This window comes from Protopterus annectens, chromosome 9.part0 (genome assembly GCF_019279795.1).
Source record: "Protopterus annectens isolate FY-2018-M chromosome 9.part0, PAN1.0, whole genome shotgun sequence".
Classification (NCBI taxonomy): domain Eukaryota; kingdom Metazoa; phylum Chordata; order Ceratodontiformes; family Protopteridae; genus Protopterus; species Protopterus annectens.
Window position 1 is genome coordinate 1579410818 of NC_056743.1, and position 14591 is coordinate 1579425408.

At 41.1% G+C, this 14591-nt stretch overlaps 1 protein-coding gene across 1 annotated transcript in view; it reads left to right on the forward strand.

The window, feature by feature from the left end:
- The window catches only part of LOC122810723 (glutamate receptor ionotropic, NMDA 1-like), a 451545-nt gene that overhangs the window by 411443 nt on the left and 25511 nt on the right, over positions 1-14591 (forward strand). The window contains exon 5 of the mRNA XM_044082286.1: positions 4565-4722. Coding sequence (XP_043938221.1) covers positions 4565-4722 — 158 coding nt within the window. The remainder of the gene's footprint in view (positions 1-4564; positions 4723-14591) is intronic.

Genomic DNA, 14591 nt, shown 5'->3' on the forward strand with positions numbered 1-14591 from the left:
AATAAACAACTGAGTTAAAGATTTGTTTGTGCTTTTAGTTTTTTTTTTCCAGTGATTTTGTTGATTTCAGATGTAATACCTACAGTTTTTTAGCCTGTAATCCAATGCATTTTCTTTCAGAAAATGACAAAGAAAATTTTGCTTGAGATGGAAACGTCACTGTGTCGCATCATCATTGTTCAAAAGAATGCATTGGTGAAGACATGGGTCAGCTCATCTACTGTGTAAATCATTCCCTTCAAATACACTGGAATGTGTTGTACTGCACTGTAATGGACATTACAAGGCAGGTCCATCCCCAGTTGTCATATGGGTGGTTGGAGTCTGCCTATCTCCCACATCTAAGCCAGTGCTGGCTTTTGCACCCACTCCGATTGACCAGCAAATGACAGCAAAAAATCCTCAGTGATGATTCTGGGTCAATGGTTCACCCCTGCGATGGACCTATATGCTGCAATGCCCTATGCCTTTTCTTTTGCATAGACACTATCAGCTCAATCATTATCAACCTCTGTCTTCCCATTTTTCTTTACAGGGGGTTGGGATAAGTCTGAATGAGTAGGTCAAAGCTAGACTCAGAGATGCCACAACCAACTGGCACATAGTGGCAGAGATTGTGTGTGTGTGTGTGTGTGTGTGTGTGTGTGTGTGTGTGTGTGTGTGTGTGTGTGTGTGTGTGTGTGTGTGTGTGTGTGTGTGTGAAAAGAAAACCAAATAAGGTGAAAAGTAAAGGGCACAAGTGGCTGAGATTGATGGTAGCATGCAAATGTGAGACAGACAAAGAAATCACATGAGAGCAGAAGCCAAAGTAGCTCCAGTTGCAGAGAAGGTCAAACAGAACAGATTACAGTGGTTCAGGCACATGTGCAGCAAAACAGAAGACAATTTAGTAAACATTTGTAAAATTACATTCAGAAAGAAGTCAAAAGGAAATGTGGATGTTAAATCTAGTTATAAATCTTTTTCTATATGGATTGTATGAGAGAAGATCTGCAACAGTCAGGCATAACTGTCAAAGATGATAGGAGAGTGGAATGGAATCAAGAGAGAGAGCGACAGTTGATGTGACATCCTATCAGTAATCCTTAATTAACCCACACCAACTTGACATCTCTTCTGCACTCCTCCTATCATCTAAATGGATATGGCCCTGCTCGTCCCCCACTTGAACCCCTCCCTATTCGTCTTTCTTTCCCCTTCTCGTACTTCTCCCTGTCCCTCCCTCTCAACTCCATATACTACTCCTCTAATCTACCTAGTTCTGCTGGTCTGTTTTTCTTCCTTCATTTTCACTTGATCTGACAGTTGTATCTTAATCTTATAAATATTGTACCTGCTTGCTTGAATATGTGATGTCCATTGTCTCTACAGCTACAATATATATAATGTTTATCTCTACATACTTGTTAATTGCACTGCCAGCATATGTAATTGTACTCTGTTATGCTTGTTGTTATTGTTTCATGGAGCTTTTCTCCACAGGCCTCCACTGAAAATGGGCTCTTCTTGGCCCAGTGGACTTCCCTGGTCATCAAACTGTAATAAATAAATAAATAAATCTATATAGACACCAACAAAATACACATCCTGCCCCAGTACCTGACAACTCTGGTTCTGTTAATGCTTTTCTGTGACAGTTGTGCCCAATAAGTGTATGCCATTTATGTGAAGAGCCTGCAGTTGCACTTCATTCTCCTGTAGTGAAAATGTCCAGCCATAGCCATACTGGAGCATATACTCCTATGGCAAAATATGCTGGTCAGTCTAAATGTACAGATGCTATGGGATTGCTATGCATGTGGCCACCTTCCCACTCATTTGTGCACTTGCTTATATATCCTAAATGAAGCTTACACCCCCCCCCCAAGTTCTGTACTATAACCTTGGCCATTATTCCCCCTACAACTACCTGTCAACTGTAGTTAGTACCATACACAGATCCCCCCTCAAGGTACATATTGCAGCCATGGTTCAATATGTGGCTCTGGAACCCAAAATCTCCTGTGACATGTCTTTCACAAGGTTTTCATTGTAAATGGTTGCCCTTCTCCAGAGCTATAACTACCTCATTTGGCACCCCATGCCTCTCCCTTTTCTGGCATCCTTTAACAATAGAGTCTCTCCAAAAGAAGAGCATGCCTTCATGCTCTGCAAGGAACAAGCAAGCAAAAAAAAAACAACTGCCAGTCGCATCCTCTAACACCTTGTGCCCAGGACTGCTGTACCCTTTACCCCACGCAAGCTATGCTTCTACCCTTCCCAAAATGACAGGAAAATGGTGCAATGTCATACCATGCCACTGTTCTGGGATCCTAGTTACTTATACATAATATATGCCTCAGGATGTCTGACATCCACCACAAGGTTTGTTTTTCTTTTTGATGAACTTTACCAGGAAAGACACCTTCCTATACTCTCTAACACCTTGCTCAACTCTTTGAAAGTTGCAAGTCTACAGACTTTCTATTGAAATAAATTCCTGCATTCCATAATTTTATACTATTGAGTGCATTATATCATGGTAACAAGGGCCAGTCAACATACTGGTTATGCTAATAAGGCTACTTAGAGATGGTGTTTCTGAATCATCATAGCATATTATCCATTCATACTAAGAGTAGTTCTGTGTATCATGGGGACCACAAGGCATGTGTCCAGTACATTCATGCATAATCACAGTGAACATGAGGCATGTGACCAATAATCACAGTACCCATGAGGCATGTGACCAGTATGCTCATGCATAATCACAGTGACCATAAGTCATGGGACCACTAAACTCATGCATCACAGTGACCATGAGGCATGTGACCAGTATGCTCATGCCTACAGCATGTGTTCAGCCCTTCTAGAAGCAAGATGCTCAACACAAGCTTTCCAGAATGATAAGCAGATGCCACTTGCATCATCTATTCTGGTAAGCAGTTCAGGCATCACTACAGTGACCAAGGGTGGCATCGTCCTGATCTGCCTTGAGACTGGGCGAAAGTGATATGGGAGAGAGATGTACTCAAAGATTTTTCCCTCTACTATGTTTTGCTATCTTGTCTTACATGTATACATTGGGATGCATTATTTGTTTTGCAGCAGCAAAGGAGCATGAAATAAATCTGTCTGGATGGCACCAAAGACTGAAGCAAATTTGTAGTGGGGTATGTATAACAGCTGTGTCAGTCATGCATAACCAAGACAGTGTTGTTAGAGTGAGGGTAATAATTCTTTCCCAAATGTGTTGTTCTTCTGTAGGTCCAGCTGTTGCAGAGGAGGACATGACTGCATGCTGTGTGACCAGTAGCCAACTGGACCATCCATTAGGGGGAGTGAATGATGGCTTTCATGTGTAGGTGACCTGGAGGGTTCACTAATGCCCTGCATTGCCACTATTCATGAGGGGAAAAGTTAAGTTTTGTCTTCTCAAAAGAGTCCAGATTGGTTCTTCTGCCCTGGTCTCTTAGCATCTTCTTCATAGTGTGTTGGTGGTTTGTTAGCAGCAGCAACTGAATGCCTTCTGGCATGGCTCATGGAGTCATATAACTGGCAGGTCCCACCCATCTGACCAGCAGAGTAGCAAGCAGTTCATATCATCAACCACATGAGTGAGCAACGCCTTTGAATGATGCCCTGAGGGCTGACCTGGCATGCAGACATGTCAGGGCTATACCTTAACCTCATCTTGATGGTTTTCTACCATCTTCTATCAATCTCCACACTCCTGTTTGTTGTTCAATCCTCCCCATCACCATTTGTCCACACTCTGTATGTCCGAGTCCCTCCACTGTCCTCAGAACCTTTTGTATCTACTACTCCAGTGAGGCTGTGCTCTGTGTTTATATGCCTAACCTTAGCACCTGCCCTTTTACCTCTACACCATCCATAGCCTTCCTATCCTACCTTCGATTGTTCCATATTGGAAAAGGGACTCTTACTCAAAATAAAAATTCCTTTTGCATTCCACACATGTCACACATTACAGTTGCACTGGTGTTTTTTTTTTTTTTTTTTTTTGCACCCTTTCCTGCCCAACCCATATTGTCCCCATTTGTGTGATGAGTATGGCAGCATGATATACATATCTGCAGTGGCCATTAAGTTGCTGGTCAAATGTGAGAATCAGCTGTGCTACACTGCATGAACAAGCACGCAATAACTCAACCACACTAGCCTGCCTTTCATCTGAAGTATGTCACAGTTGTCATGTGCCCTGATGGAGAGCTATTACAGTCATCAGGCAGCCAATCACCAGTTCTCCTGTGAACACAGTGCTTATCTTCATTTATGCTGCCCTTTGTTTCTGCTAGCAATATTCAATGCATGATATATATCTGACTAGATATATTGCTCATCCAACAGTGACATCTGTGCAGCATTTCCCTAGGCTTCTCAACTAGAATTGTCTTTGTTCTTGGCAATGTCACACTAAGGTTGACTGTTATTACTTCTAATAGCATTTTTTTGGACTTATAAAATTGCAAAAGTTTATAGCAGCTCATAAAACTGCAGTAGAATAGAAAAACATTGCTTTGCAAGATATTACATTTCTTTAAACTCATTTTATTTCTTTTAGCTCCGGAACCCTTCTGATAAATTTATTTATGCGACTGTGAAGCAAAGTTCAGTGGACATTTACTTCAGACGGCAGGTAGAACTGAGCACAATGTACAGGCACATGGAAAAACACAATTACGAAACTGCAGCAGAAGCGATTCAGGCAGTTAGAGACGGGTAAGAGATGGTATGACATATGACTAAACTTTGTACATGTGAGCTGTATGTAATTATGTGGGAGAAATCACACGCAACAATACATGGATGAAAAAACTGCAGTATATTAAAGCATTTTAGTATGTGTATTAATGGACAATATAAGTAAAAATAAATGGAAAGCTACACACTTTATGCACATATCTCATGAGCACAATTTTAGATATCAGTTGGTAATAGTCCATTTTGACAGCTGGTTTTGATGAGACATTTTTTTTCAGATAAAACAGGCAAAGCACTTTCAAATTTCCTTCAGTGCCAGACAAACTTTCCAAATGGGACCATTGTTTAAAAAAAACAAAAAGTAACATTTTGTTTCAATATGATTCTGTGAGGAGGCAGTTGGCATAATGGTTAAAGTCTTAACTTCACATATGCAAAGTGCAAAGTTTGATTCTGGCCTCTGGTTATTCCTTATACTTGTAATAGTCTGCAGTCTGATAGCCTAGTATTTACCCATAATATGACAAGTCTGATCCTGTTAATACAAATTCTGTTTTGAAAAGCATGTGACAGTCTGGAGTCCCTGGGATATAGTGATACTGTGTACTACCATAATGACAAAATAACTAATATCTCCGCAAACCGTAAAAAAGTGAACTTGGCATCATAACACTGTTCAAAATATGAACAGAAAATTCTGCATTTAGACACAAGGCATCACCAGAAAGCAGATGTGCCCCACCACTTTAGTGTTTACAAGCTTCTTCTAAAAATGGGGACTTGAAGGTGCAATGCTCATTAATAAAACATAATGATACAATTTCACTGCCCCCAGATAACCTATAATAACCTGTAATTATACGTATAAAATAGAGAACACAGTGATTTATGAGTACTTTAAGTTTGAAAAATGCACATTAGCTAAATGATTTCTCATTACAGAAAAGGTAGTTCATTGTATTTATTCTACTGTAGAATGTATATACTAAAAATGGAAGCGGTCATGTGAAACTTGTTTCTTGGGAAATGTAAAGCATTTTCAATAGCTGAAGTCCTTACATTTAATGCCAGCAGTCACAGACAAAATATTTACCAAATGTAAATTGCAGGAATTTCTGTGACTTTAATGAGTGTCAGCTAATAATACAGGTCAGTAATAATGATGATCTGGAGCATTTCTCCCCGGGCCTCCGCTGAAAACAGGCTCTGTGGAACCTAGTCGGACATTCCCGGTCAACAAATGTTAAATAAATAAATAAAATAAAAATGAGATTAAAGGGCTGGCATGGTGATTAAAGTGTTTACCTCACAGACAAAAGATGCAGGGTTTGATTCTCACCAAGGGAAATTGGCTAAGCTTAAAATGGTCCACAAGGGCAGCTGGCCTAGTACTTAACTAAGACCTAAGAAAAGTGAACATGGAATTAGAAAACAGCCCATGTCATTCTAAGGTAATTTCAAGGAAAAGGTGGGCAGAGCACCAAATGAGGTACAATTGCGTAAGTAATCACGCTCTGAGGTATGCTTGTGCATATACACACACACATACATTATATATATATATACACACACACACACACACACACACACACACACACACACACACTAATTTATATGTTTTGTGTGTGTATGTATATATGAATTTATATCAGGAGATATACTTTTAGGAAAGTTGAATTCTATATGGTTGAAACCATATGACTGAGTTTCTGAAAAGTCAAATTGTACAAAAAAAATCTCTCTTTATGCAAGGTGTAGCCGTCCCGTACACCCCACCACCACCTTGCAAATTGGATTGAGGCTCCTAGGCAGTGAGACATTTCCCTGTGGTACATTTCGTTGGGGACACACGACTTAAGAGATTTTCAGCTACAGAGACATATAGCTGTTGCAAACTTCCTGTGCACAGAAAGAAGCATGCAGCGCTGGGCCCACAGGTTCAATAAACAAGTGCATGTGGGCAGGGGAAATAGTATGTGTAGTGCTTGGTGTACAGTGCATATTTATGAAAATAAAACATGTAGAAGTGTGCTACAGCATGGAGTGTGGGTGTGACAATGAGCACTTCTTTTTGCCCACAGGAAATTTGCAACAGCTATATGCCTCTGCAGCAGAATGTCACTTTAGTCATGTATCCCCAACAAAATGTACTACAGGAAAATGTCTCGCATCCTACGAGTTTGACACCCTGCAGGAGGCCTATAGACATTTGAAGGATCGCCAGAGAAGGAGGGAGAAGGGACAAAAGAGGCGAACAGTCATTCCAATTTTTTGGACTGTCTTTGGTTATGGGAGGATCCACTTTCTTTGTCACTGTTTTTTCAAACATTGCTGGTTAAAACTTGAGACTACTTAACTGTTTCCAGAAAATGGTCCTGGAAAGGAAGGAAAGTTTTTACTGAAATTTGAAAAGGATATTTGAAAAATCTGATACGCCCCACCAAGTCAGTTTCACTCTGTCACAAAATATCTTTTTAAATACCTCAGCAGCAGAGGTCCCAAATAACACATCTTTGTGCAAGGGAGGATTCAGAACCTCAGCTTTAACATCTGCTGGTAGGTTTTGAGAAAGTAGTCAAGCAAATGTTTTCATAGCAGCAACTTGACCTCATAGACTGACTTCGTAGAGTTAATAATCTTATTAAAATTTTTAATCAAATTAATAATATTTGGACAACCTGGATGATTTGCTTTTAAATTCCCATTGTATTTGGATCTGGATGGAATTGCTAATTATATATGTTTATTTATGTGGATATAAAACTCCTTGGTGAATCTACCTGCTGAGGAACTGTCTAGGCAGATGTTATAACTGAATTTCAAGAATTCATCATAGAATTTGAGAACATTTGGGCAGTTGAACTCCCTGAAGTCTTATAAATTGGTTTCAGTGGGATTTGATAGTTTGAGAGAAAAGGTTACAAGCTTAAAGTTCGGCTTCACATTAACTTACAAGTGAGTGGTGCATGATGATGGTACATTTATAAGTACCAGGTGAAGATTATTCCCTCTAATTGTTTTTGTAATGATATGGTCCATTGAATTTTTACTTAATATGTCTAAAGATTTCTGAGCAAATCCTACATTTGTGGTATAGGTACTTCAGTCAAATTATGCTTAGTTAAATTTTCTCATAATCATGAAGTTTGTTTGTTTTTTATAGACTACATGTTTAGGAATCTGACATGGACTTTTGGAGGCGTGGAGGAGGTGATAAGCTAATAGCTTATTTGTTTAGTGTGATATGGAATTGAATAAGTCCACTTTGTCTGTCTCTGGGAATCTGTCTGGAGGTGATATGGTATCTTTCAAATATGAATACACCAGTGGTCATCGGGTCTGAAAGCATGTATGTATGTATATATATACATATATATATATATATATATATATATATATATATATATCTACAGTATACATATAATGGGTCTAATTCACATAAACATCCAAATGCTCGACTTTCATATGGTCGAGACCATATGATCGAACATTTGAATGTTTGTAAATGTGAAAAAAAAAAGAAATAAAAAAAAAAACTAAACAGTGCTAGTAGGGGGGCAAGCCCCCTGCATCCCCCACACCCCCCTCTATTTAAATATACCAACTCAGACATCACACTACATTGCGGTAAAGGGAAATCTTCCTGCTCCGCACTCTATGGAGATCCCCATTCAGATCCGTCGAGCTTTTAAAAGTTTGATCATATGGTCTCGGCCTTATGAAAGTTGAGCTTTTAAAAGTTCGACCATCTGAAGGGGACCTATATATATATATATATATATATATATATATATATATATAGATATATATAGATATATATAGATATATATATATAGATATATATAGATATATATATATATATATATGTGTGTGTGTGTGTGTGTGTGTGTGTGTGTATATGTATACCCAATCCAAATATAGAGGCAGTGCTTTCTGACCATTTAAACCAGATCTCAATGATCACACGTATACGGATGCTTCCAAATGCAGGAATGCCACATGGTCAGGCAGCATGTTGTTTAAACTTCTGGAACTGCAGAGAGCCACCATAACTTTATCCTGTTTGATAATGAAATATTTTCGATGTCTGAAAGTCAATTAGGTGAACTTTGCCTAAACAAAGGCACCATGGGAGCAGCAAATGCTTTAGCCAGTGTGATGAAGCCTTTCAAGGGGAGGTTTAGACCATCCACTGAAAAGCAAGTAAGACTGCCAAGCACCTATTTCCATGCTGAATGATACTTGATCCCCCTTAGAGTGAGACTACTCATTAGCCAATTTTTAAAGCCAATCATCTTTTCTTTGTACCTAAGCATCATTCACAGAGAAAGGAGGTTTTAGCTAAGTATTAGGGTCTGGCTTACACCTGTGGGCTGTAGAGTGCTCAGACATCTCCCTCGGGTTTTTTTCTACCCCAGTCATTCAGCCCCAGAAGCATAACTACCATGCCATTAGCAATATTCCCCTGGTGCAATGGTCCTAAAGGGCCTTAAAATTACTGATATCCTGGAAACTGAAAGACAACTGTCACCCCATCTGGCTTCCTAGCAAAATGATAGCACTCAAAATGCCAAGTGCCAACAAGCTGGGAAAAAAAGACCAAAAACACAGGAGAAGAGTGAATCTTGAAAATTGCTCTTCTTTAAACTTTTTTGCAGGGCGGGCAACCCCACATGCACTCACCACACCCCTGAACTTGAGAGATATATATATATATATATATACATACATATACACACACACACCCACACCCACACACACACACACACACACACACACACATATATAGGTTCATATGTGTGTACTAGGCTACAAGCCTAGCCACAGGATTACCCTGGCATCATGCCACCCGACCTTAGTTCCCAGTGCCTCTGTCGAGTAGAGCCACTGGAGTTATCCCCAGGGTGAATTTTCTATTTCCCATCCACTCATCAAGATTTCTCTTGAAGATGCTCAGCGAGGTGCTCTGCTTGACATGTATGGGAAGTCTGTTCCATAGCATGGGCAGTCCCTGGGTTATGAACCTGTCCCTCTGGTTCATTCAACTGATTGTGGTAATGAGGTTGAGGTCTCTGGAGCGTCTGGTGCAGAGGGATTGGGATTTCTTTAGATGTAGCATTTCTAACAGAGCTGGGACAGACATGGCTTTGTAAGTCAAGCAGAGATCGCCTCTGAGTAGGCGATATGAGACAGAGAATAGTTGGAGTTTTTTTTGAGTCTGTCCATATAGGACAAGTATTTAAGTCCTAGGATCCTCTTTGTGAGGTACTTTTGCGGTCTCTCCAGTTGTTGCAGGTGTCTAGTGAAGTACATGCCAAATGGGGCACTGTACTTGATGATTGGCCCAATGAGGGAAGAGTAGCGGGAGACAATGACCTCTTTCTTCCTGGATGCAAAACCCTTAGTAATGAGATGTGTCACACAGAAGGACTTTCTGACCTTTCATCCTGTGTTCCCAGATCTCTTATAACGCCTTCTGTGTTCAGTGGACTACAATCAATGTGGTAATTCATGGGAACCGTTTTTTTCCCAAAGGGGATAATGACACTTTTTTTGGCACTGAGCTTAAGGCCATGGTTCTGACACCAGTCGTTGGTCTCAGTGAGGCCTTTCTGAAGGATGTCAACATCACTTGGGGAATTAATAGCTCCCAACTTGCAAATGTCTGCGAACTTTGTCAGACAGAGTCTCTTTGTGTTGGCCTGGACTTGGAGTCAGCTACTTTCACACTGTGGGTTCTATCTATGAGCCAATTTGCAACCCATCTAGTGATATAGGGGTTGATGCCTAGCTTAGTGAATTTTTCTATGATTCCTGAGTCGGGAATGGTATCAAAGGCCTTGGTCAGATCAAGGTTGGCTGTATGAACCACCTTGCTTTCATACACAACTTTGGTGACTGACTCAAACTCATCGACCAGGTTGAGCAGGCATGATCTACCCTTCACAAAACCAAACTGTGTGGGATCCAGAGTTTGGAGATTCCCTATATCCTTGTTTATTAGGTCCGTGATGATGAGTTCCATAGCTTTGCATATCAGACTCGTCAGGCTAGTGGGGTGATAGTTCCCAGGGTCTGTAGTTGGTCCTCCTTTGTGGAGAGGGATGACTGTAGCAGTGCGCCATTCTGTAGGGACAAAGCCTGAGGTGAGGCTGTGTCTGAACAGGGCACACAGGTGAGGTGCCAGTTCACTCTGTAGTTCATGTAGAACACAGCCGGGGATGTTGTCAGGTCCCATAGAAGCTGTATTCTTGGCCTTGGACAGTGCTGTTTTAACCTGTGCAGCAGTAATACTGGGTGCCTGGCAATTTACTGGTATTGTGATTGGTCCTTCGGTGGGGGAGAGAGGGGTAAAGTTGGCAATGAATCTGTCGGCCAGTATATTGGCAATATATGTTGGCTAATTATAGGAAGTTCAGTGCAGTAACTCCGAGCAAATCTGGGTATTGCTATGGAGATTCTTTACATAACTACAGAAGGCCCTGTGGTTGTCTTTACTATCTGCTGCAATTCTGTTTTCATAGCTAGCTTTACAGGATTTGATGAGGGCTCTCAACTTTTTTCTGAGGCTGATAAGGGAAATTTCCAGTCTTGGGACATCACCTTATTCCACATCAGTTTCCTCCTTCTGTTGTAGAGTTTGTTTATGGCAGGAGACCACCAGATTGGATTCCTTGCATTTGTGTATGTGTTCGTACAGTGCATTGGTGCATGATTCTATGGTCATGCAACTATTAGCAGCTTTGTTGCTCTGTCTCTTTCACCCGTTTACTAGTATAGTCCATCACCAGTACAAACAGTGGGCTTAGAACTGAACCTTGATGCATACCCACTCTCACTAGGAACCTCTCTAAGTCCAAACATTGTTTGTACTGTGTCATTGGGTCCTTGTCCATAGCCTGCCTTAATTCTACCAGTGTTTATTAGACTTTGAACCATTGCACGACTGGCAAATCAGTAGCCTGCATTAATTGTTCCAATGTTTCTTTGGCTTTGAACCATCACAGGACTGCCCAAATCAGCTTTCTTGGGACCTTGTCATATGTTTTCTCAAGTTTTGGGAATGCCCAGTTGGACTCTCAGCTCTAGCTTCTTCTCCATGATCCGTCTCACTGCAAAGATTGGGTCATTTGTGTTGAATTCTAACTGCTTATCTCCCATCTCGCTTTCTATTATTTTGTAATTTAATTTATCAGTCACCTTCTCCAGTACCTTCATGCAATGTGACGCGAGTGTGATACCTATATACCAATAACAGCAGAGAGTGCCCCCTTTTGTTTTGTATATAGGCAATAGAATGCTCATTCTCCAGTCATTTGTAACACACCTTTCTTTTTATGCTGCTATGAGCACCCTCAGAAGCCATTTCTCCCACAACTTACCCGACATCATGATATTCCCCTGTGACCTCTTCTGAGCCTGCTGCTTTCCCGGACTTAATTTTCTTTAGTCCTGTTCATATTTCTTTAGGATGTGCAGAAGACAGTACAGCTTATGTGAGGTTTTTATTCAGAAGTTGCTGGTAGCCCTCCTTCCATTTAGCTTTTCATGCCCCGTGAACTGGTCAGCAGGTTGTTACTGTCATACCTTAAGAACGGTGTCTGACGGCCATCTTCTTTGCCTTGCAGCCTGGTATAACTTCTTTGTTCCATCTGTTGATAAATATAAATAAGTTGCTAAATATAAATATATATGTATATATATATGTGCGCGTGTATATATATATATATATATATATATATATATATATATATATATATATACACACACACACACATATATATATATATATATACATACATATATACAAATATATATATACACATATACATTATATATATATATATATATATATATATATATATATATATATACACACATATATACATATACATACGTGCCACGGAGATTACAGGAGTACTCCTTCCCCAAAGGTGTATATCACACTGGATGACATCAGCAGGATTGCCAAAGTAGGCCATTCGAACTGTAGTGAGTGTGACTAGCCTAAAATGAATTACTCTCCACACAGACAGTGGCACACACACAACATCCACAACCGACATGTGTGGGTATAGAACCCCTAACATAGGTCTATATCACACTACAGCATGGAGCTGTTATAGGACGCACCACAGGGATTACAAGAGAACTCCTTCCCCAAAGGTGTATTTCACAATGAATGACATCAGCAGGATTGCCAAAGTAGGCCCTTTGAAATGTGCTGTGTGTGACTAGCATAAAATGCATTGCTCCCGGCACAGACAGTGACACACACTCAAAACATCCAGAACTGCCATGGGTGGGGATGGAACCCTACCATTGTTCTAAATCACACTACAGCAGTACGCAGTTATGGCATGCGCTACAGAGATTACTGGGCTACAACCTTCCCAGAGGTGTATTTCTAGGTGGGTGACAGCAGCAGCCTTGCCAAAGTTGAGTATATGAATTGTAAGGAGGGTGAGTACCCTAAAAAGCATTGCTCTCTACACAGACAGGGTCAGACAGACACACACACACACACACACACACACACACACACACACACTTGCCATGTCTGGGATTAGAACACCTACTTTATCACACTACAGCAGTACGCAGTTACAGGACGCGCTAAGGAGTTTACTGGGCTAAAACCTTCCCAGAGGTGTATTTCTAGGTGGGTGACATCAGCAGCCTTGCCAAAGTTAAGTAAATGAATTGTAAGTAGTGTGAGTACCCTAAAAAGCATTGCTGTCTACACAGTCAGAGACAGACAGACACGCACACAAACACACACACAGACACACACACACAGTTGACAAGTCTGGGGTTAGAACTCCTACCTAACTACTTTATCACACTACAGCAATAAGCAGTTAGACACGCTACGGAGATCACTGGGCTACAACCTTCCCAGAGGTGTATTGCTAGGTGGGTGGCATTAGCAGCCTTGCCAAAGCTGAGTATATGAATTGTAAGGAGTGTGAGTACTATAAAAAGCATTGCTCTCTACACAGTTAGACAGACACTCTCACACACACACACACACTTGCCAAGTCTGGAGTTAGAGCTCCTACCTAACTAGTTTATCACACAACAGTATGCAGTTATTGGAAGCGCCACGGAGATTACTGGGCTACAACTCTCCCAAAGGTGTATTTCACATTGGATGACCTCAGCAGGCTTGTCATAGTAGGGCTATGGGAGGGCGGTGTGTGCATGGGCCATAACCCATTCATCTAGGGGTTGACATGCCACATACGGGCACACACGGGGTCATATGTTACAGGTACGTGTATACAGCTGCTAGATGACTACTTCCTTGTACAGTCATGTTGCACAGCTGGCATGTGCACCACATAGTCTGTAATGCTGACAGATACTGGTGGCTAGTATCTGCAGTGAGTAACATCTGCACCTCATGTGTTTGGGGCCCTTTGGCTGTGTGCTGGGTTGGACAGGCCTGGATGGCGCCTTGTCACAGTCACCCAGTTCCACACATCTATGTACGTCTACCTTTGGCTTATTATAGTGTGTTGTCCTGCTATATATGTCTGTATTCCTATCCACTGTGTGTGAAGGCATGAGTGGTGCATACTGATGAGTGTCTGCACTAACAACTGCAACTGCCAGATATGTCTGGTCTACTGGTGTTTGCAGACATGGCCTTTATGCGTTTAAGTGTGTGAGCATGCCCAGTATGACCTTTCAGTATGTTGTTGACTGACATTGCCTTCATTTCTTTAAGTGTGTGAGCATGCCCAGTATGGCCATCTGTATTGAATGTGTGGATCGTGTCCAGGTAGTTTGTCCTGTAGTGCTGACCTTTGTGTTGTACACCAATAGGTAGCATGCTGTCTCTGCAGGGTATCCATTGATCATTTGGCTTTGACTGTTACTAC